We start from the raw sequence: 24,873 nt of genomic DNA on the forward strand, positions 1-24,873 counted from the left end.
GACTGTGAGCCCCATGTGGGACATGGACTGTGTCTAACCTGATTATCTTATACCTACCCTAGTTCTTAGTACAGTATTTGGCACATAGTAAGCACTTTAACGCCTCCCCGCCAAAAAAAACTCACTGTTACTTTTGATGCATTAATTAATAAATAAATACTGAATGCAGTCTCTTCATTTTCTGAAAGTCTTGAGCCAGCATTTACCAGCCAATAATTCTGTGTGTGTTTATGCAAGAAGACTGGTGAATTGCTCATCTGGAAGCACAGTTCACTCTACAATAAAGGGCACAAATCAAGATCTTACTGTACTGTACAGGAAGGTGTCACCTATCCACTGTCTGAGGTACAACAAATGGCGCACTGGACATTTCTGAATTTACACTGTTTCAGGTTTACATCAAACAATCGAAGCTATTGAGCACTTACTGTGTGCCAAGCACTTTACTAAGCACGTGGGAGAGTACAATATAACAGCGTTGCTAGACACATCCCCAGACTAGAGTGGGAGCTTACAGCGTACATCATCAGATCCAGCTTTATGACATCAACCTTGTGACATCTTCATTATGTAACCATCCTCACAGCCTTTGTACTCTCCCCCACCCACCTCCTTTGCTCAGTGTGGCTCCTGCTAGCACCCTCTTGGGCTTGTGTCCCCTCCCCACCCATTGGGAGCCACAAAGCAGGGGACTGGGTAGGACAAGAATGGAGAAGGGGCCCAGTAGTGGCCACTGCAGGAGCAACAAAAGCATGAGGAGCTTCTGGAGTTGTTTTGTAGGTTCCTTCTCCCAGTCCTTCCCTACTTATCTATCACTGCTACCCCAGAGCCTCTTCCTTCCCCTATGTTGGTGACAGCAAATCCATCCAGCCCACCTCACCCTCCTTTCCCACCACTTTACTGCATAGGCCCCTCCTCCCCTTCTGCTGCCAGTCCCTTCCATGGCCTGCCCCCATCTGGCCTTAGCGGGCAGGAACTGCCGGCCGGGAAGGGAATGGCAGCAGTGGGGGAGGAAGGGTCAGCCAAATATTGTACTGTTTGAAAAAGTCACTGTGGACGCCTGCGTTGGCAAGGAGTGGGGGACCAAGCTTGGGGTGCAGAAAGGTGGAGCAGGGAAAGGACGCGGGCCTAGGCTGGTGATGGGGAGCGGAAAAAGAATGATTGTCTCATTCAGCCAGACAGTATTGGCACCGTTGTTCCTTCTTAGTATGTCTCTCGGACTCACTGGAAACCTCTCTTCCATGCTTATTGCCCATGCCTGCAGTTTTGCCTCTCCTAACCTTGGATATTCTATTGCCTCTTTGCAGAGTGGCCTGTTCTGGGACTGCACTCCCAAATCTCCACCAATTTAGTCTGGGGCCCCCTTGATTGTCACCTTGCCTGACTGTTGTCAGATTGAATCTGTGTACTGAAGAGGTCATCTTTCTTGAACACTGCATTTAGGGGTGGAGAAAACTTTAGTTCCTCTCAGAGGGCCAGATTGCCTTTTACGGCACAGGCCCACAGCAAGGAGGGTCAGGATAAACAATTCAAACTCCTTTCATAGGAGATAGGTTGAACCTGCAAAAGCTGGTATGTCTGTGTATAGCAATATGTGTATTTTTTTCATAAATGACTGAGAGAATTGTGTGGATGGTAAAACCAACATTAAGAAGCCAGGTTCCCCATAGAGGTGTTAATTAAAAGCAATTAGCTATGTACTCAGTATGTCTAATGATAGGTTGGGCATGTATATACATGCTCTATCCTTATCAGGTAAATGAATGTGAGTTTGCTTCAAGTCTTATTCTTATTTCTTGTTTCATGGTTTTTATATTTTTGTCACCTGACCTGGCTTACTTTTCCCTTCTAGTTAGTGGTTCATAGCAGTTGAACCTGCTATAGAAAGGACAAGGCTCCTGCTGTGTTCCCATGCCCATGTCTAGCTCTTAAACCCTTTCCCCCTTAGACTGAGAGTCACATGTGGGAGAGGGGCTGTGTCCACCCTGATTATGTTCTATCTACCCCAGTGCTTAGTACAGTGCTTGGCACATAATAGGTGCTTAAAAAAAACTCTACTTTTATTATTATTATTACAGTGATAACCCATGAGTATTGTTCAAACTGAACTCATCTTCCCTGTCATCCATCTCACTTTACCATTACAGTAGACACTATCCTCCCTGTCTCTCAAGCCTGTAACTGTGGTGTTATCCTCCAAGCATCCATCTCTTTTAGTCCCCCATGTTCAGTCTGCCACCAAATTCTGTCAGTTCTTCCTCCACAACACCATCTAAACTGCCACCGTACTGGTCCAGGCACTTACATTATCACATTAATGCTTGATTACAGTATTAGTCTCCTCTCAGAGACCTTCCTGATTCCAACTTCTCCGCTTTCCGGTCATTACTTCACTCTGCTGCCTGTATCATTTTTCTATATCATTTTTGGTAAGCAGCATGGCCTAATGGATAGAGCATGGACCTGAATCAGAGGACTTGGGTTCTAATTCCGGCTCTGCCACATGTCAGCTCTGTGACATTGGGCAAGTCACTTCCCTTAATCTGTGCCTCAGTTACCTCATCTGTAAAATGGGGATTAAGACTGTGAGCCCTGTGTGAGACAGGGACTGTGTCCAAACCAATTTCCTCATATCTACCCAAGCACTTAGTATAGTGCCTGGCACATAGTAAGCTCTAGTAAGCTTTTAACAAATACCACAGTTATTATTGTGTGGATGGTAAAACCAACATTAAGAAGCCAGGTTCCCCATAGAGGTGTTAATTAAAAGCAATTAGCTGTGGTAAAATTTAAAAAAGTCCCACACCCACTCCTCAAAAACCTCCAGTGGTCGCTCATTCCCCTCCGTATTGAGCAGAAACTCCTGATGATTAGCTTTAAGGCACTCAATCGTCTCTCTCTCTCCACTATTTATCATCACTCCATTCTCAGACTTAGATTGCTTGTGCCCTCCCTTTTGCTTAATAATAATGGTAATTGTCATATTCGATAAGCACATTCTATGTGCCAAGCACTGTACTAAGCATTGGAGTCGATCCAAGGTAATCAGGTCAGACATTCAATCAGACATATTTATTGAGCATTTGCTTGGGAGAGCACAATATAACAGAGTTGGGAGACATGTTCTCGGCCCACAAGGAGCTTACAGTCTAGAGGGGGAGACCGACAAATAAATTATGGATATGTACATAAGTACATACATACATATGTACATACAGAGAAGCAGCATGGCTCAGTGGAAAGAGCATGGACTTTGGAGTCAAAGGTCATGGGTTCAAACCCCGGCTCCGCCAATTGTCAGCTGTGTGACTTTGGGCAAGTCACTTCACTTCTCTGGGCCTCAGTTACCTCATCTATTAAAATGGGGATTAAGACTGTGAGCCCCCCGAGGGACAACCTGATCACCTTGTAACCTCCCCAGCGCTTAGAACAGTGCTTTGTACATAGTAAGTGCTTAATAAATGCCATTATTATTATTATTATTATTATTAAGTGATGTGGGACTAAGAATGGAGTGAATAAAAGGTGCAAGTCCAAGTGAAAGAGTGATATAAAAGGGAGTGGGGGAAGAGGAAAATGAGGGCTTAGCCAAGGAAGGCCTCTTGGAGGAGGTGTGGTTTTTAAAAAAAGACTTGGAAGTTGAGGAGAGTATCTGTCAGACAGGAAGGGAGAGGGAGTTCCAGGGCAGAGGCAGGTTGTGAGAGAGAGGTTGGTGGTTGGTATATAAGCGCTTACTGTGTGCCAGGCACTACACTAAGCTCTGGTGTGGTTATAAGCAACTCGAGTTGAACTCAGTCCCTGTCCCACATAGGACTCACAGTCTCAATCCCCATTTTACAGATTAGGTAACTGAGGCACAGAGAAGAGAAGTGACTTGCCCAAGGTCACACAGCAGAATTGTACTCTCCCAAATGCCTAGTATAGTGCTCTGCACACATTAAGTGCTCAAGAAATACTATTGAATGATTGATCGAATGAGTTCTTAATATATACCATTGATTAATTGATTCTCAGCAGAATTTAATGGCTGGGCGGAATGGCCTACAGGAAGAAAACCCAGGAAGGGGAAGCCCCTGGGTCAGTCTGTTCAGACACTCTGTGCTTTGCTTACAGCACACCCACCACCCAAAAGTTGTTCCATGCTCTGCAACTCCTGTCTCCCCAACTTCCTTAGAATACTTCAACTGTCCTCGTCCTCCGTGGGACCCAACTTCCAGCTGAAAAATCACTGATATACATGATTAAATCAAATTATGGATATTTTGATCCAGGTATCAATTTGCTCAATGAAGAAGTTTGAAAGATTGAGTTAAAAAAAATAATGTGGGCTTGATTTTTCCAGTGATTTGCTTTTGTGTGTGAGAGAGCCCGAAACAGTTTTTCTCTGATGATCTCAATTGAGACATCAGTAATTAGAATTTATTTCACTTTTACGGTGTTTGTGGTTTGTTTTCCCGGTAACAGGGGCATGCATATTAATGCAACTGCAGAACTCTGAGTCCATGTGGTACTTGGTTTATGTTAAACAATGGTGATGGAGGATAACAAGCAGTCCTTTTCTGCCTGGGGTGTTTCTGCCTCATCTACACACAAAAAAAGCAGTGTCCCATGTGCTCATTTCCTTTTTTGGGGGGGGGGGGGGGAGGGAAATAACTGTTGTCACTATCACAACAGCTCCTCCAGAGTGACTTATACTTGAGCAAACAAAAAGATAGAAAGAGGAGGGAGGGGCCTAGCAGACTAATCAGGTTTTGAACAGGAATTTGTTTTGGTAATCTTAGGGTAAAATTTTTTCATACACATAAAATCTGGTAGATTTCCTGCCTGCTGCAAGTTTCATAATTTATGCCACTCAGTGATATACTCAAAAGTTAAAACTGAAAGGCAGCTTAAACTTCTGGTCTTGAATAGCTGCTAAAATTTAATTTTTTTTTGAGTGAAATAACGAAGTGCTGGACAGGAGCTTTTGTGGTATTTGCATTCTTTTTTCATCAAGTTGGGCTCTTGAAGGTAAATTTGTTACTTAGGACTCCTCCCCGAAAATTCATTTTTGGTTACTGTTTAGAGACCAGTCTGTGTTTTCTAGCACATGATTTTGTTCTGTATATAGTTATAAGATAGCACTGTATTTTGGTGTTTGAGAAATACTTTATTTTTTTGTGTCTCCCTGGCAACCGTTCTCTCTTTCTGGTAATCCTGATCTGTAAATAAATCCAGTTTTAGAGTAATGGCAATGGAAAAGAAATCTGGAAACCTGGTAAGGGATTGGAGATTTAAAAATAATTTTTTTCTACATCTGTAATGTGATGGATTCATTTTAGTTTTTTTTATTGTTTCTCTCTTCTGCTTGAAATCCAACATTAGTTTGCTAAGAAAAAAACTTTAAAAACCTGGTAAAACCTAGTAACACGAAGAACTCTTGTCCTTTGAACCTGTTGAATCTTTTTGGTCTCTTTTTTAGCTTTGTTTTGTGTTCAGTTTAAATATGTGATCCACAGTCTTTTACACCCTGTAGTGTTTCAAAATTAATTTTTGTTGCTTATCAGTCACGTTTTTCTTGATGGATTAGATGGGCTCTCCCTGGGATTCGCAGAATTTTGGCTCCGAGTACTCGTTAACAGCCCCTAATACCAGTAAAAGTGATTTCTGTGCTACATCCATTACTGTTCCCATTTTTATTTAGTAGTTGTTGCTGTGGACTCTAATGGGGAGGAACAGAGTGCCTTAAATGTATTTTGATATGTGTATTTTAGGAGCATTTGAAGAATTATATTTGCAGTTATATATGTACCCCTCTAGATTGTAAGTTGATTGTGGGCAGAGAATGTGTCTGTTTATTTTTATATTGTATTTTCCCAAGCACTTAGTACAATGCTCTGCAAACAGTCAGCACTCAATAAATACGATTGAGTGAATGAGCTATATTTGCAGTATATATTATGATTTTCTTCATGCAGCAGTTTATAGAGTCAGTATCTTATCCTCATTATGCAGAAGAAAATGAAGCACTGAGAGGATGAGATTTCTTCAGTCATTCAGTGGGTCACCAGCAGGTCAAAAATGATATTCTAAAGATCACTGATTTCCACTCTGATGATTAAGCTCTGGGAACCAAGTATAATTTTGGGAGAGATAGCTATTGGCATATCAGGTTTGATTGTGAGCCCTCCAAGGGACAGGGACCATGTCTAATTCTCACCTGTTGTATTCTCTACCAGTGCTTAGTACAGTGTCCTGCTTACATTATTGGTGCTTAATACATACTATTACTCCTACTCCTGGGTCTACCTTGTAGTTGCCTAAGCTTTGTCAGTCAATAGAAGCTATTCTATAGCTGATGAAATCCCTAGTATTTAAAAGTGAGCAGACCACATGCACCCAGATCTCCACAGCCAAAACAAAGGGGAGGATTAACTAATTATGTGTTTTGAGCAAAAGTGGATTTCTTGTCCTGAATTGTAGAGTCTTGGTTTCATTTCCTAAATTAGGAAATTCAGTCTTTGACTTCATTTTTGCTATATGGACTTGGTCCAAAGAAATGTAGTTGCCTATATATTTGCTTGTGATATAAGAAAATAATTTAAGAGGGTGGGGGAAAAGATGTACTAATTAGTTTAACTTTCATTCTTGTCTCCCTGTCAGAGATGATATACTCTCCAATAATTTATATAATTTTGATCTCCTGAGTAAATATATTACATAAAGCAAACTACAGTGGATATATGAAAAAAAAGTAATTGGTTCAACAAGCACACTGTATTCTGACAGTGAGTTTTTAATCAATGTGTTTATAGAATCATTCTTTCCCTCGCTCAGGTAGCTTGGGCTGGGTAATTGGGAAGGTTGGAAAAACAAAAAGAGAAAACACATCCCTATTTCGTGTGTCAGCAATGCAGAGAATGCAGCGCCTAAATAGGATGATTGGGATACAGTTCTAGTATCAAATTTGCCTGGCTTGCTCTACCAGTGAGGCACAGTGACCTTTTCTATTATCTGAAGAAAATTTCCAATCTTTTTTTTTCCTTAAACAATTAAGTCAAGAGGGGAAGTGGAGGGAGCTACTCTCAATTCCAGTATTCCAGTTCTCTTCCTGCCCCTTATATGTCCATTGTGTGGGCATGTGGTACTAAACATTGTTTTACCGAATGCTGTGTCAGGTATTCTGGGCTCATGATTTCTCTGGTGTGAAGTCATGGGAAGCAGACTGGGAAGTAAAAATTTGCTGCTGCTTGATGGCATTGAGTCACCCTCCATCTATAGCATTTAACTTCTCTCTTCCTTCCTCCTCACTTCTCCACTGAAAGACAATAGCCAATTTCTGTAACACTTCAATTTAGACTTTACTTCTCAGGCTGCATAACTCAACCACAATAATTCCTTTACTCAATCCCTCCACACCCCTTACTAACTTTGTATAGGGTGGCTTCTCTTGAACAAGGTTTTATTTAAAGTCATTGCACTCAGCTGGTGTTTTATAGGTGTTTTCTCTATGTAAAATGTATGTGTGTTTGTTTTTCTAAGTGTATGTGTTTGCCACTGGAATTTTGCATGAGGATATTTAATTCCTTGGAAAGATTAGGGTATGTAAGAATTGTCACTTGAAAATAGGGATATTGAAAGTGAGAATCTGCATTAGTACCTAGAAGGATGAAGAATATTCAAATAGTCCAGCTTCTAATTTCTAAACTAACATTTTGGACATCATAGTGTCTTAGATCATCCTGTCCAGTGGCTGTCACAGTCAGAAAGAGAATTCCTTCTTGCATGTTCATGTAAAGAGATCTTTAGGTCTGACATTTCTTAAGCAAGAGAAACTTTTCTCTGAAGCTTGTTGATGGTAGTGACATTTTAGAAACACTGTATGCCAAGGACTGGGGTAGATACAAGATAATCAGATTGTTCACGGTCTCCATTCCAAGTGGGGCTCATACTCTGAGGGGGAGGGAGAGCAGGTATTTTATTCCCATTTTGCAGATGAAGAAACCGTGGCAGAGAGAAGTTAAGTGATTTGCCCAAGGTCACATAGCAGAGAAATGACAGAGCCAGGACTAGAGCTCTATGCTGCCACACTGCCTAGTGTTGATTATCTGTGAGAGGGATCTTTTGGAGTATTATATTGTTCCTTTCCAAACCAGAAGGTGGTGAGGCAAGGTCAGGCAACTCAGAGAGGTAAGGGAGCTGCTCATGGAACTTTGTGTCCATGAGCTGAAGAAATTAATCATTGATATTTGTGGAGCACCTACTGAATGCAGAGCATTGTAAAAAGTATTAGGGAAGAGTACACTAGATCACCCGGTCCCAGAATCCAAAAAGGAGACAGGCAGACACAAAATTATTTACAAGTGGAGGAAGCAGTGGGAAGAAGAAAAGATAAAGCAGCTATTAACATGAGAATGGTGGGATGCCCTAGAATGAAATAGCTCTTATTTATGCATGCATCTTTAATTACGCAATTAATTATTCAGCTAAGGGTGACTTGGGCTGATACAGCTTAGGGGGTTGGGGAAATAATTAGAGAAAGCTTCTTGGAGGAAGCAGGATTATAGGAGACCTACCAACATAGGAAGAACGGGGTCTGTTGGATTTGAAGGAGGAGTGAGTTCCAGGCAGGACAACGAGTGTGAGGAAGAAGTTGGATGCAGGACTGTCAAGAGTGAAGTACAATTAGAAGTTGAACTTGGAAGGAACAAAGACAGTGAGCTGGAGAGTAGCAGCTAAAGATAGCTGATATATAAGACGAAGAGAGCTGGAAAGAAGGTCCGCCCCTCCTCACCCCACCCAGCCATGGCAGGGGACAGGGACATTAGCTTGTCCTAGCAGGCCATTATGGCTTGCTGCTGAGTTTCTTTCTCGCTTTCACACTCTGCCTCTTATTGCTCACTCTGACCCTAGAAGCTCTTTTCCTCTTCCTTCTCTTTCCCCATAGCACACTCCAAGGCTCAAAACGAAATTTGGCACCCATGCACACACTGTTATGACAGATAAACTTTTTTCCCTGTCCCATGCGCACGCGCGCACACACGCACACACACACACACACACATATCCTTTCAAGCTGGAACCCATATACTAGGTGAGGGTCACATTCATACATATACATGGTCATATACGCATGTGTATACACATACACAGAAGCATGCTTACAAATAGGCACCATGTTCCTCAGGCTGAGACACTTGTGCATAAAGGTGGATATAGACATATAGGCACACTCACACACACACCTATACACAATCACAAGAGGGCAAGAGGAGAACAAGGCCAGAAGAAGAATATTCATTCATTCAGTCGTATTTATTGAGCGCTTACTGTGTGCAGAGCATTGTACTAAGTGCTTGGGAAGTTCAAGTCGGCAACATATAGAGACAGTCCCTACCCAACAATGGGCTCACAGTCTAGAAGGGGGAGACAGACAACAAAACAAGTAGACAGATTTCAAAACCGTCACAATAAATCAAATTATAGCTATATGCACATTATTAATAAAACAGAGTAGTAAATATGTACAAGTAAAATAAAGACAGAGAACTGAAAGGGAGGGAGACAAATTAGAAGCCTACCTAACACAGGTAAAAAACAAAATGGATATTTTCTGAAGGCAAGCATTATAACGCAGTAGCTCAAGTATTCAGAATTTCATTGGGCATAGAATGATGGCCTCCAAATGACTGTCTCTGCATATAGTAAGCTCTGAATAAATACCACTCATTATACAGTTTTCTTATGTGGACCCAAATTGCCAGTTATCAGTGGTGTAAATGACTGCCGCATGTGAGCTTGAGGAGATGTGATATTTATTATATTTTAAATTTGTAAAATCTCATACTTCATGATCATACCAAGTATTACTGCAGACAGACATGCTCCAACTCCGGAGATTCCTCCCTCCTCTTTTTTCCTCCTCTCACCTGTACAGCTAGTATATGAAGGTAGATCCCAGGTATCTGAAGTTTGAACACCTTGATATAGGGCCTTGGCCATGTCCCCCAAAATCAAGAGAATGTAAAAGCTTGTGAGTTTAAGATGTGGCAAGAGGGGCAGCATATTTGTTGCATATCTATCGTATCATGGTTTTAGTATTGTTGAAGCTATAGCAGTTCACATTCCTTTTCTTCCAACTTGGGATTAGTAGGTATTTTGTTCATATACATGCATTTTTCCCTTTCTTTGTAGATGTAGAAAAGAACATGAGATGGAAAATTGGTAGATTAGAAATGTTAGGAATCTATAGTAATGTTTGACTGCAAATACCAGGTGACTTTCCCAATTTGGATCTGGTCCAGTATTACTTTACTGGAATGTGACCCTTAGATGTAGACCTCATTTAAACTATAGCTGGGGACTCCATAGCAGGTTATCTAAGCCATTAAGATTAAAAAGGTGTATGTGTTTATGCTCCCTGAGAGCTATAGTTCTGACACTTAAGGCAATCTTAACAAAAGCATGGCTTGTTTGAGCTTGAGTACTCACATTCCTTAAAGGGCTATTGCCAAGTTTCTTCTGGAGACTATGCTTTGGGGTTGAATTGATCCCTATTTTTAACTATCACTCATCAATATCAACCATGCAAAGGGCATTTCCTTCCTGGTCCCTCTGCTGGTGCAGCTTTTACTGAGCACATGTTCTGGCATGAGGAATGGTGAAGAGAAGAGAGACTCCTAAAGTTAGGGTCCTACAGCCACAGGTGTGCTGTTAGATCTGTCACCTAGCAGTACTCTCTTCACCTTAAGTGGAGGGTAGCCCCCTCATTTGTGTGATTGCTCAACTTCCAGTAGAGTCGCACTTAAGCCATAAATGCACTCCAGTTGTCTCCTGATTCAAATTCTTTGAATAGATAAAAGGGCTATTTAATACATTGTGTGACTTGCCAGTAATTCAAGGCAGCACATCTTTAGGAGAAGTTTAGATACAACATAATCTAAACATGATCCAGTTTAAATTGATGGGCATTTGATTGATGATTATATTTGTTATGTGTAGATATACATTACCTGAAAGTTCACAGCTATGAACTGTTAAGCAGACAGTCTTAAAGGTAGGAATGCAGTCAGGTATGCTATTCACTTATTTTTATTACACATTTTTACCACACATAATACCACAAATACCACACATTTTTATTACACAATTTGAATCAAGCATAAGAAGCAGCATGGCTCAGTGGAAAGAGCCCAGGCTTTGGAGTCAGAGGTCAGGAGTTCAAATCCCGGATCCGCCAATTGTCAGCTGTGTGACTTTGGGCAAGTCACTTAATTTCACTGTGCCTCAGTTAACTCATCTGTAAAATGGGGATTAAGATTGTGAGCCCCATGTGGGACAACTTGATCGCCTTGTATCCCCCCCAGCGCTTAGAACAGTGCTTTGCACATAGTAAGCGCTTAACAGATACCATCATCATCATCATAAGAAGTAGCATGGCCAAGTGGAAAGAGCATGGGCTCAAGAGTCAAGTGAACTGTATTCTAATCCCGCTCTGCCATTTGCTGCTGTGTGACCTTGGGCAAGTCACAACTTCTCTGTGCCTAAGTTTCTTCATCTGTAAAATCGGGAATAAGGTATCTGTTCTCCCTCCCACCTAGACTGTGAATCCCATGTGGGTTAGGGACTGTGTCTGATGTGATTATTTTCTATCTATCCCAGCACATAACAATAATAATAATAATAATAATAATAGTATTTGTTAAGTGCTTATTATGTGCCTAGCACTGTTCTAAGCACTGGATTAGATACAAAGTACTTAGGTTGTCCCACGCGGGACTCACAGTCTTAATCCCCATTTTACAGATGAGGTAACTAAGGCACAGAGAAGTTAAGTGACTTGCCCAAAGTCACACAGTGGCGGAGCCAGGATTAGAACCCATGACCTCTGACTCCCAAGCCCGTGCTCTTTTCACTAAGCCACGCTGCTTCTCTAGTACTAGTACTGTGCCTGGTGCATAGTAAGCACTTAAATACTATTATTATTATTATTATTATTTATTATTATTATTATTATTGTTTATTCTTCCCACGACATGACTCTTCTGCTATAACACAATCCACAAGTTGGCACAGGTAGATTCACCCCTGTGGTATCGGTCAAGGCATAATGTTAGTTGCTGCTTCTGCCTTATGGTCGTGTTCCCTATAGTACTTTGCATTTCTTTATGTTTTTAGAACTTTTACAGTATTTAGTACAGTCAAATAACAGGGAATGATAAGAACCTCAAAGCTTTCTGCTAGAGGTGCCAATTACAAATTCCTATATTATTGTAGGAAGTAACAATAACATAGGAATTTGTATCAAAAAATGCCAGTCATGGTGATCATCTTTGAATCATCATTTTGCATATTAATTCCCTTTCTTGTGGTATTTATTAAGTGCTTACTATGTACCAGGCACTGTACTAACCACTGGGGTAGATACAAAATAATCAGGTTGGGCATAGTGTATATCCCACATGGGGCTCACAGTCTTAATCCCCATTTTACAGATGAGGACACTGAGGGACAAAAAAGTTAAGTGACTTGCCCCAGGTTGCACAACAGCCAAGTGGCAGAACTGAGATTGGAACTCAGGTCCTCTGACTCCCAGGCCTAGGCTCTGTCACTTATCTGCTGTGTGACCTTGGGCAAGTCACTTAAGTTCTCTGTGCTTGTTACCTCATCTGTAAAATGAGGATTGAGACTGTGAGCCCCAAGTGGGACAGGGACTGTGTCCAACCCAATTTGTATCCACCCCAGCGCCTAGAACAGTACCTGGCACATAGTAAGTGCTTGCTTAACAAATGCAATTATTATTATTTCCACTAGGCCATGTTACTCTGAAATTCTTCAAAAAAAAAACCATATTATAGCAGAAATGACTGTAACTGAAAACTGTTAATGTGTGTTACTATAATAGGTACATTTTTAAAAGAGAATAGTGAAATATTGATATCTTAATAGAAAAATGCATGCTTCAACAGGATATGTGCTGTGGATGTCACTATTGCATCATTTTGAAATTAGCTTATCTTTAGCAGAGACTTTGATTGAGTTGGGTAATTTGGCATGAGTTTATAGCAGGGGGAGAGGGGTAGAATTTTTTCAGGCAAAAGCTTTCAGCTTGGACTAGAGCAGGGCTCCCTTCAGGTAACCTAATTCAAACCCAAAACAGTGGCAGGAGAGGATGGTATTCACTAAGTCTCTGCAGAGTGGGTGGATAGTGCTATGTCAATGGAGAAGTATTTCTATATACTGAACACCCTCTGCTTTAGCTGTGCATGTTTTCTTTGTACCTGTGACTGCTACTGCTCTGCATTGCCACCCAGCAATTTTCTCAAATTGGAGAGCAAGAGTTGGTAATGTCATCATTAGCTAATTGGTTAAACATTGAACCACATGGAATACATGGAGGAAAGAGAGTCTTGTGTAACTGATACAGCAGAAGGCTGGGATTTGGAGTTAGCAAACTACATTCCTTATCGAGTCTTTGTTTTCCTACACAAACTTCGGCAATTCACCCAACCACTAGCATTAGGGTGCCCATTTAACAGGTGAGGATGATTAAAACCCCTTTAAGTGTTGAGCCTTATATTGAGAAGTGCTTTGGGATTGAGGAAAATAGCTTACATCTGTTCAGTTAGCTGGGGTGTTGTTGATTTGGTCTATCTCTTTCCTGGGAATAATCGCTGCTGGCAATCCCTTCCTAGTTTCTTTGCATTCCTACTTTTTGAGTGACTTGATCTCCTCTTCAGTATATCTACTAGCATACCTCAGGTTTAAATGGCCTTGTGGCAAAAGTTCCAGTTTTGCTGCAGCAACTTTTTAGAGGTGTGCCTTGTTAGTTATGCGTTAAATCTCTAAAGGGAAGAGTCGGTTTGAAGTCCCAAATTAGTGAGGATTTGCTTCCTTTGTAAATAATAAAGCTCCCCCCCTCCCTCAAGAGTCTTATTTAGCTGGTCAGAGGATACTGAACCCTTCTGTGCTTCCCGCCCTTGAATTATTGACATTTCCAAGTCTCCGTTCAAGGTTGCCCCGGAGAGGATTTGCGGAACATGCTTTACTTCTTGAGCCAGTCAAATTTCCCAAGGCTTCTACTGCCTCTGAGCCAGGAACAGAGCATGACCGTCCTATACATGGAGATGTAATGCCTTGTTTCATTTCCGAACACCTGCTCATGGAGCTTTTCATTACTGATTGGCCCTGAATTACTTCTGTTCCTTCCTGCAGCCGGCCCATCATGGATGAAAGCCCACTTCACCAAAGAGGGTTGGTTTTGGTTTTTGTTTTCAGTTTCTTCAGTAGCGTAGCAATTCCTAAAGAACTGTGCTGCGAGGTGTGATAATACTGTCGGTTTTTTCTCCTGCAACAGAACATGTGGATACTGAATACTGCACACATACATTTCCAGTGAAATGATCTTTGAAACATTTGAATTTGTAAATTGCAGGTGGTCTCTAATACATGCTAATGCTACTGGCTGCTACTGATGGAATTTCCTTCATTTAATATCAGTATTGTATTTTGGATCGGGTTTTATTGGATCTACAATTGAAACTCAGATATTTGTGACTGAAAATCAATCAATCAGCGGTATTTATTGAGTGCTTATCTTTGCAGAGCAGGGTACTAAACCCTTGGGAGAGTATAATACAACAAAAAGTAGTGAAGGTGAAATTAGAAAAGGTGAAAGATAACCCTAATTCAAAATCTTCTTCCAGGTCATTCATTCATTCATTCATTCAATCGTATTTATTGAGCACTGACTGTGTGCAGAGCACTGTACTAAGCGCTTGGGAAGTACAAGTTGGCAGCATATAGAGATGGTCCCTACCCAACAGCGGGCTCACAGTCTAGAAGGGGGAGAAAGACAACAAAACAAAACATATTTACAAAATAAATAGAATAAATATGTACAAGTAAAATAAATAGAGTAACAAATATGTACAAACATATATACATGGTGCTGTGGGGAGGGGAAGGAGGTAAGGTGGGGGGATGGGGAGGGGGAGGAGGGGCAGAGGAAGGGGGGTCTCAGCCTGGGAAGGCCTCCTGGAGGAGGTGAGTTCTCAGTAGGGCTGAGTAATGTTCACATTTAGTGCTGTGAATGCTGTTGATCCAGTGATTTGGGGAACTACATGGGGTGACTTTCTGTTTTTGAATAGAATCAATGCTCCAACTGATACCGGTATCCAGAATGCTCACCATGTACTGACCATCATAAATTGGAGAGCACATTGAGGGTGCATGCTGTGTCATGCAAGTAGTATGCTTGCTGAAGCAGGTAGGGTACATTCCAATCAAAAAGGTAAATTAGTGAATGTGCCAGGTTTCCAAGAGAGAACTGAGAATGTTGTTTCCTTCACTTGAGAAAACGGTCATACAAGATTTTCTGGTGTTTCTTATGTAATGTGGAAGTATCAACTTCAACTTTGGTCTATTGTAGCTAGTGGCATGTGACCCTTCTTTCATGTCATAATTGCTTTATTTCATCCCAAATTGTAAATGCACTTTCTGTTGCAGTGATGACAATATTTTGGACTTAAAACACACAAATAATCAGTGGTATTTATTTAATATTTACTGTGTACAGAGCACAATACTGAGCACTTGGGAGAGTGTTCAATACTCTCAATACTCAATACTCTCAAACACACTGAACACACAAATAATCAATCAGTAGTATTTATTGAATATTTACTGTGTACAGAGCACGATACTAAGCGCTTGGGAGAGTGCTCAGTACTCTCAATACTCAATATTCTCAATACAATAGAGTTGGTAGACATGATCCCTGCCCACAAGGAGCTTACAGTCTGGGATTGGGGAGACAGACATTAACATAAATTACAGGTAGGGGTAATGGAAGATTATAGAGATATATGGACATAAGTACTGGGGGCTGGGATGACAATCAAGTGTTTAAGATCCAAGTGTATAGGTGATACGGAAGGGAAAGTGAATAGAAGAATTGTGGGCTCAGTTGGGGAAGTACTGTGATTTGAGGAAAGTTTTGAAGACACAGAGAGTAGTGGACTGCTGTATATGAAGCGGGAAGGGAGTTTCAGACCAGATGGAAAACGTGGGCAAGGAGTTGGCAGCGAGATGGAATTTGTGTGGGTAGAGATTGAACTAGCAGCAATGATAAAGGCCTTAAAGGACTGACCTGTATCGATCAGTATTCTGGGAAAAAGCAAATTGCCTCCTCTTTCCAAGAGGACAGGAATAGGAATTGCATTACCCTACTTCCTAAGGATTGATTTACCTGGACTAGGATAGGGAATCCTTCCCTCTTATTGCTAGACTATAAGCTCATTGTGGATAGAAAATGTGTCTGTTTATTGTTGTACTCTCCCAAGTGCCTAGTACAGTGCTGTGCACACAGTAAGTGCTCATTGAATGGATGAATGAATAATAGGAATTTGGACTGTGGAACCAGAGCAGACAGGTGCGTTGCCAGGGCTAAACTTTGGGTAAGTTTCCCCACAGCTTTTATTATTTTGCAAATTTATATTTAACTCTTCTATTTCCACCATTTTTGAGACCGTCTTCAACATCCCCTAATTTTCTTTAATCCATCATCATATAATTTAGTGTGAGTATGGAAAACAGTAAAACTGGATTTAAATTAAAAATAAATACAGCTAGCTTTGGAGTAAACAACTCTGCTGAACATGTATGACCATGCTTAAACCAAGTTGGAATAAAACTGTACTAATTCAGATTTGGAGCAAAGAAGGGAGAGGGTCCAATCTGAATTACTTAAAAACCTGACTGAAGTACTTTCTTGAAAAATGGCTGAAATTCTATGAGTATGTAACTTCCTATGAGTGTACATTGTGAAGTGTAAAAATTTAGGTTTATCTTCCTAGAGTTTGGGGGATTTGTCTTTCTTGAACTGCCTTTAAATCTGACTGAGCAATGGTATTTTTGAGCTGTTAAAGTACACAGAACACTGTACTAAGCGCTTGAGAGACTACAATACAATAGAGTTGATAGACACATTCCTGGAAATGTACGCAAGTGCTGTGGAGCTGAGGATGGGGTGAATATCACCTGTTTAAGAGTACAGATCCAAGTGCATGCATATCCCCTTTCTCCCTGCTACCTCTCTATTTCTCCCCACTAGCAGGTTTAATTAGACTTCTTCACTTTCATCAAAGCCAGTTTCCCTTTGCAGCAGCTGAAGGTCAAAGGGAGGTAACAGGGATTTGAATGGATTGGGGAAGGGGGTGGGGTCTGCGTTAATGAGATTTTTGTTTGCTCGCAAAAATTGTAGTAAACTAGGACACTGGCTAGACCTAAAGAATGAAGCTCAGAGAGGAAACACGATCTATAACACCATTTCAGCACTTAGGTATTCTGTCTGGGCATTTATTGCCATCTTTTTTTACCTTTTGCATTTTAGATCTTGTTTTTACTTTCCTTCTGATTCTTCCACCCACTTCCACAGCCAGATGCTTTAAGCAAGTTATACCACACATGCAGGCACAAATGGAAATGTACACTGAACTCTCTGTTCATGCATGTTTGCTTTCCACAGAGTCAGGAACTTTTTTTTTATTATCAATGCCAACCATGGACCAGGTAAGATTCTAATTCAAGTTCCATTCAGTGATTAAGATCGTCTCCAGTGGATATTTCTCTTTGGGGTTCATAGTATTTTTGATATGGTAGAAGACTGAAGCTTGTCAAATCTCAATTTTAGCTATTGTACTTGCAAAATGCCCAGCCAGATACTGGATAATTTTGGAAACTTTTGTAATTAATGACCAAGATAATTATTCACCAACCCATAGACAATTTGAAGATAGCTGTTATTCAAAACTCTGCTCAGAGTTCATACTATAAATGTTGTGTAACTCTCTTGTATATTTTGCATGGCTGGGTTAAAGTTTTTTAATTGTCTAGTTGGTTTTGGGGTTTGAGGGTTTTTTTTGCATGTTCAAATATATTGAGAAATGTATGTATTCGTGGGAATGTCTCCAAATAACATTTTCTCATATTTCAAGGAAAGATAGTGATAGAGATGTCAATGATATTACGACAATTTATCAGCCACATTTTTGGGTGCCTTCTTTGAGCACTGCTTTTAATATGTGGGGAATTATAAAAGGAAAATTAAACATCGCTCTTACACTTGATTCACAATCTAATTGGGAAGCAGAGTGGCGTACTGGAAAGAACATGGGCCTGGCAGTCAGAAGACCTATGTTCTAATCTCTGCTGTACCACTTTGTCTGCTGTGTGACCTTGGGCAAGTCACTTAACTTCTCTGTGCTTGTTACCTCACTTGTAAAATAAGGACTAAATCCTTCCTCCAACCTAGGCTGTGAGCACCAGAGTGGGATAGGAACTGGGTCCAACCTGTTTGCCTTGTATCTAGCCCAGTGCTTAGATCAGTGCTTGACAAATAGTAAGCACTTAAGAGCTCCATAATTATTCATTGAGGAGTAAGGACAAAATGAGATCTGTGCCTTCTTTTAAAAGCATGATTGCTTTTGGTAAATATTTCCCTCCTCAACTTTGTATGTGTCCAAGTGGCAGGGGGCAACTGAAGGGGATATGTGATTTAGGTCACTTAAGACAAGGGAAAATCAAACTTAATTTGTTGTAGAGAAGTTGGGCTTGAATTACATGTTCCACCTGAATTAACCTCCTCTTAGAAATATTTTAACATATCCCCTTGTTGTTATAAGACTTTTTTTCCCCTTGGGAAAGGTCTAGTGCCCAAGGAGATGTTTTAATGAGTATTGCTCGTATGAATTTCCGTTTACTCAGGAGATACAAGGAAGCAGCTACCTGGTGGGCTGAGGAATTTGGAGAGTTAATTCACACCCTCTGTAGATTGTTCATTAAAATTATTAAATTTGTTTCTTTTCAAAGCAGTTATCTCTAAGGGTTGTTTACAATTTCTGAAAATAAACAGGAATTGGGCAAGTTTTCTCATTGCATGCTGTATTTTTTTCCAAAGCTCTTTGAAGAAAGTATAAAAGTGCCTCTTTTAAGCCCAGAGAATTAGACCACCATTTTACCACTTAAAATTTACTAGGTGGAGTCCCCATGACATGAGGGATTGATAGCACATTTTATTGATCTATAACAAAGAAATGGGACGTTGTTAATCCTACCTTTTGTTCTACAAACACTTTGACATAAAGATCTGTCATTGGGAGGAGAGAAAGAGCCCACTGTTTATGCTCACCTGTCACTGTCAGGCAAGGAGGGCAGTGAGAAAGTCGATATACACAATAAAACCTGTTCCTCTGCATGAATGCCATGTGTATTAATTCTGGTAACACCCATGTACCTCATTATGTACCTGTAAATTCCAAAAATTGAAATATGACTGCATGCACCTTTGTGCATCTTTTCATTCACTTAATTATATTTATTGAGCACTTACTGTGTGCAGAGCACTGTACTAAGCACTTGGGAAAGTACAATACAGCAATAAAGAGAGACAGTTCCTGCCCACAATGAGCTCTTGGTCATTTTGGGTAACAGGCCCAATTGAAGAAAAAATAAGACTGCTGTAAGGGGTTCAATTCTAATGTTAGGGACCTTGCGTCTATGTTATTTAGTTTATATCTGAAGCTGAAACATTGAGTAGAAAGTTCAGATATCTAAAACAAAATACCTGGAAACCTATCACATATATCCATAACATGTGTAGCTCATCACTACTTGTCTTCCATTTGCTCTTGAGATGTTAAACGATTGAACGGTGTACTCAAATGCAGCTATGAAGGGAGACTATAAAAGCAAACATCTAGAGAGGAGATGATAAACAGAGGGTTTGGGTTTTTTTTTTTAAACGAACTTGCTTTATTCAGTTGATTAGAGGTTGTGGCGCTCCTCCCCCTGCTCTTACAAAGCTGCATCTGTCCAGGGTCTTTATTCTCTTCTGTTGTCAAGGATAATGCTTTCTGTATCCCTAAAACCTGCTGTTCCTTCAACCATGCAGAAGCTGTTGCTCTCCAGATTTGGTGGTGATGGAGCTGAAATAATGGCCTCTGTTTTCAAGAGAATGGCAGGTGATTGCCCCATAGGTCCAGAGAAGATTAGAGCCACCTAACACCTACTGCAGCAAAAAAATCATTTGCCTGCTCAAATGACTGAGAACTGGCAGGGATTCGCTGAAGCTAACTGTGCAGAGTCTCTGTAGTCAGGTCTTTTAGTAGCTGGGATATAGACAGTAGAGTTGAAAAGACAATCCAGCTGAGCCTAGATTTTTTCAAGATTGGTCTTGTTGGGATTGTATTGGATTTCTGCCACTTTAAAACAGGTAAGCTGTCATCGTGGAGGTAAAATTGACACCCACAGTGTTTAAATCATCGTTAGCATTCATTGGCTGGGAAGTTCAGGAAGCAGGGACTTAAATTGTTTAAAGCATCAGCCATTTCCTTTTCCTTTTTCATATGATGATTTTTCTGACCTCTGTTTTCTACTAAATATAAATTACTGTTGTCCCAATAATTTTCTTCTACTCTGTAGTTTTGTAGCCCTTTCTGGCTTTGTCTTTTCCCATTCTATTTTAAGCTGAATAAACAAGCATTACACATGGATAAAAACAGCTTCTGGAGGGCAGCAGATTTCCTGATCTTCTTTTTTAGTTTTAACTTGTCATTTATTTAACCAATTTTCCAACAGGTATACATGTGGAGCTAATGCCCTTGGAAACAGAATATTACTCAGAACTGTGGGGATTCTTTACTATCTTGTTTTGGAAGTTTGAAATCTTGAAATGTCTGGCTTGTACTGTGGTACAAAGTTTTGTTTTGTTTTGGGGGGCAAGGGGGAGCCTGGGGGAATGTTATCTTGAAAGTTTGCAGTCTCCACCTTTTATTTTGTGATTTATCAGGTTGTGTGTTAGAGGCAAATTTTTATAGCACTGATAATATCATATTGATCACATGTAACTTCAAAACATATAATTAGTATACTAAAAACACCCTGATAGCTGATCTACCATGTAATTTCCATATTGTCTCTAAACTTTCCATATTGTCTCTAAACTGAATTGAATACAACTCTGTATTTTAGAATGATGAACTACATAGACTTACAGATCTAAACCGTTATATGTGATGATATAACATATATAACATATAGTGTTAAATGATAACTAAAGAAGAATTGCTTAAAATATAGTATTTTTCAACTTTGGTTTGATCTCTGCTATTCATAAGAATGAAACTAGATGTAATTTAGGAACTGCAATTATAATAAAGTTCAGGGAAACCTGCTTAATTGATCAATCATTCAGTCAGTTGTATTTATTGAGCGCTTAGTGTGTGCAGAGCACTGTACTAAGCACCTGGGAGAGAACAATATAACTGAGCAGCATAGCTCAGTGGAAAGAGCCCAGGCTTTGGAGTCAGAGGTCATGGGTTCAAATCCTGCTCCTCCAATTGTCAGCTATGTGACTTTGGACAAGTCACTTCACTTCTCTGAGCCTCAGTGACCTCATCTGTAAAATGGGGGATTAAGACTGTGAGCCCCCCATGGGACAACTTGATCACCTTTTAACCTCCCCAGCACTTAGAACAGTGTTTTGCTCATAGCGCTTAATAAATGCCATTATTATTATTAATAAAACAGAGTTCCCTGCCCACAGTAAGCTTACAGGCTAGAGAGGGAAACAGACATTAATATAAATAAATGAATTATGTTTCTGTACATAAGTGCTGGGGCTGAGGGAAGGGTGAATAAAGGAAGCAAATCCAAGTGCAAGGGCGACAAAGAAGGTAGTGGGAGAAGAGGAAATGAGGGCTCAGTCAGGGAAGGCCTCTTGGAGGAGATGTGCTTAGGAGGTTACCTGTATTCAAAGGCTGAATTTCCCAGGCCCCAATACTATATCTTTAACAAGTAAAACCTTTTGAATCTCTCTTCAGCAACCACCCCTTAAATTAACTCAAGTCATTTTCCAAGTGCATTAGTTGGCAAAGACAACTTCTTTAAGCAGAGCAGTAGCACTGAATGAAGTACAATGGCCACTCCCTCCTTAAAATCTCCTCTTCCTTACACTTCCAAACTCCATCTGAGTTTCCTTTGATTTTGCTGGGGCCAGAGGCAATAACCAGGATACACACCTCTTGGATGGCAGGGTGGCCTAGTAGAAGAAGCATGGACCTAAGAGTCAGAGGACCTGGGTTCTAATCCCAGCTCTGCCACTTGCCTGCTGTGTGACTTTGGGCAAGTCAATTAACTTCTCCGGGTCTGTTTCCTAAGTTGTAAAATGGGGATTCAGTACTTATTCTCCCTCCCCATTATATTGTGAGCTCCTTGTGGGACGGGGGTTGTGTCCAATCTGATTGATTTGTATCTATCCCAACACTTTGAACAGTGCTTGACTCATAGTAAATGTATATATAAAAAAAGAGACTGTGATCGGCTCTTAGGTGGCTTGTAGCTTTTGGGGTTCAAATCAGGCACCTGGATATTGGGACTCCTGATGGGGCTCCAGTACTTGTATAAATGGGGTGATCCTAGTGTTCTTGTAGCACTGCTCTCCTGAGCTTCCATGGCAGTAGAAATTAGAGCACAAACTCTTGTGTAATCTGAATTCAGTGGCCATGGTGAAAAGGAACATCAAATGCAGTTTCCATAAAAAGGTTTTCTGTCATCAGTAATGGCAACTAGAACATTTGTTTTGGGTACTCTGCATAAGGTGTTCTGCATAAGGTGATCAACTAATACTGAGGGTTTTTTATGTCTGTTTTCAAATGAAAAATTTGACAGTCTTTTTATTGTTTCAGGTTGCGTGAATTTTGTGGACTTGATTCATGGCTTGTGCGTGACACCTAACTCCTTCCTGGATTGTTACTGAATCTGAGGAGAGATGGCTCACTCTACAAATGTTAATGGATGTGCCTCAGGTAACTTTCAAAAAATGTCATTGCTGTATTAGAAATTTGAAACAGAATCATGAAGGCTAAATTTCTATAATTCAAAACAAAGCCTATTTACTGATATTCCGAGAGAGAGATTTCTTTATTAGATTTTATGTGTACTGATCACAGTTAGTTAAATCCTTGTCTGAACCAGGTACCGGATTGTTCCTATCCAGATGCTGAAAGATTAAATTTGAATTCCCGAGTGTTACTGCATACACTTCCTCTGTACCCTCTCAGGCCAAGGGGTTGGTGGGATGGAGAGAGCGTGTATGATTGCTGGCTTGTTTCTATGCTAGTGGACTCTCAATTGAATGCAGGAAATGTGCTTGAGGTATAGAAGCGTCGTGGCTCAGTGGAAAGAGCCCGGGCTTTGGAGTCACAGGTCATCAAATCCCGGCTCCGCCAATTATCAGCTGTGTGACTTTGGGCAAGTCACTTCACTTCTCTGGGCCTCAATTACCTCATCTGTAAAATAGGGGATTAAGACTGTGAGCCCCCTATGGGACAACTTGATCACCTTGTAACCTCCCCAGTGCTTAGAACAGTACTTTGCACATAGTAAGCGCTTAATAAATGCCATCATTATAATTATTATTATTATTATAGGTTACATTCAGCATAATCAGGCCCTGCAAGCCTCTTGGTTTTTGCACTCCCTGGCTTTGGACCTTTTCCCTGATCATTAGCACCTTGGTTCTAGAGTAGACAAGGACAGTAAGTGAAAATCAAATCTGTTTATCTCAGTCTGTTAGCATTGCTTAATTTGAGCCAGGACCTAGTCCATGATCAGGAGTCTGCTCAGAAGTTGCCTGGTCCGTGATCCGTAGTTGTTGGAACCGTTAACTATGCTGGACTGCATGGCCTCAAGCTCCTTCCCGCTGCCCACCCCTCTGCTCTTAAGTGCCCCACCTGGAAATAGTTTACCTCTTCAATAGCAGTAGTAGTAGCAGTTGGCTCTGAATGTGGGGAGAGCTGTGGTCTGTCTGGTGTGGGGAGGGAATTCCAAGCCTGGGGAACAGTGTGAGCAGTGGGACAGTCGAGCGAGGTACAGCTAGAAGGTTGGCCTGGGAGAAACGGAGACGGCTCATTGGGAGGATGAGATGAGCAGGTAGATAGGATGGGGCCTGAAGATGGAGAACACTGAAGCTAATTGTGAGGAGTTTTTGTTTGATGCAGAGAGATGCGGGAAACTCGTGAAGGGTTTTGAGGAGAGATGAGATGTGGGCCGAGCAACATTTCAGGAAGATGATCTGGGTGGCAGCAGATAGTATAGATTGGAGGGGTAGAGTGGCTGGAGGCTGGGAGACCAGCAGGAAGACTGATGTAGTAATCTAGCCATGGTAAAACCTGAGCATGTACCAAGGTGGTATCAACCAATGGTATTTTCTGAGGGCTTACTGTGTGCGAAGCACTGTACCAAGCACTTGGTAAAGAATAGTGCAATAGAGTTGGTAGATGCAATTTACAAGGAATTTACAGCCTACAGGGGAAGATAGACAATAAATTATGGATGCAGAGAGGAGGGCAGATAGGGAAAATGAGGTCTTAGGGAAAGTCTCTTGGAGATGTGTTTTTAGTAGGTAGCAGTTTGGGTTGAGAAGAAGGGGCCTCTCCTAGGTAGAAATTAAGCACTGACTGTTAGCAACAATGGAAAAAGTTTGGTTCAGAAGGACTATCTGTGGATAGAATTTATCCCATGACGTAGTGGATAGAGCATGGGCCTGGGAGCCAGAAGGCTACAGGTTCTAATCCCGGCTCCGCCAGTTGTCTGCTGTGTGACCTTCGGCAAGTTGCTTTGCTTCTCTGTGCTTCAGTTCCCTCAGCTGTAAAATGGGGATTGAGACTGTGAGCCCCACGTGGGACAGGGACTGTGTCCAACCAGATTTGCTTGTATCCACCCCAATGCTTAGAATAGTGTCTGACACATAGTAAGCGCTTAACAAATAACCCTGATTATTATTATTATTATTATTATCATCATCTCATTTATCTCATGATCCTCCTCTCCCTA

General features: G+C 41.0%; 1 protein-coding gene across 5 annotated transcripts in view; it reads left to right on the forward strand.

Annotated features, from left to right (window-relative positions):
* KANK1 (KN motif and ankyrin repeat domains 1) overlaps window positions 1–24,873 on the forward strand; it is a 201,327-nt gene that overhangs the window by 125,091 nt on the left and 51,363 nt on the right. For 4 of the 5 annotated variants that reach the window (XM_038769438.1, XM_038769434.1, XM_038769437.1 and 1 more), the window contains exon 5: window positions 22,725–22,844. In XM_038769438.1, the coding sequence (XP_038625366.1) occupies window positions 22,808–22,844 (37 nt within the window). In that variant the 5' untranslated portion in view covers window positions 22,725–22,807. Of the gene's footprint in view, window positions 1–14,148; window positions 14,233–22,724; window positions 22,845–24,873 lie in introns of those variants that run through there. The other variant, XM_038769436.1, reaches the window with a different exon arrangement.

Source organism: Tachyglossus aculeatus, chromosome X4 (assembly GCF_015852505.1).
Source record: "Tachyglossus aculeatus isolate mTacAcu1 chromosome X4, mTacAcu1.pri, whole genome shotgun sequence".
Classification (NCBI taxonomy): domain Eukaryota; kingdom Metazoa; phylum Chordata; class Mammalia; order Monotremata; family Tachyglossidae; genus Tachyglossus; species Tachyglossus aculeatus.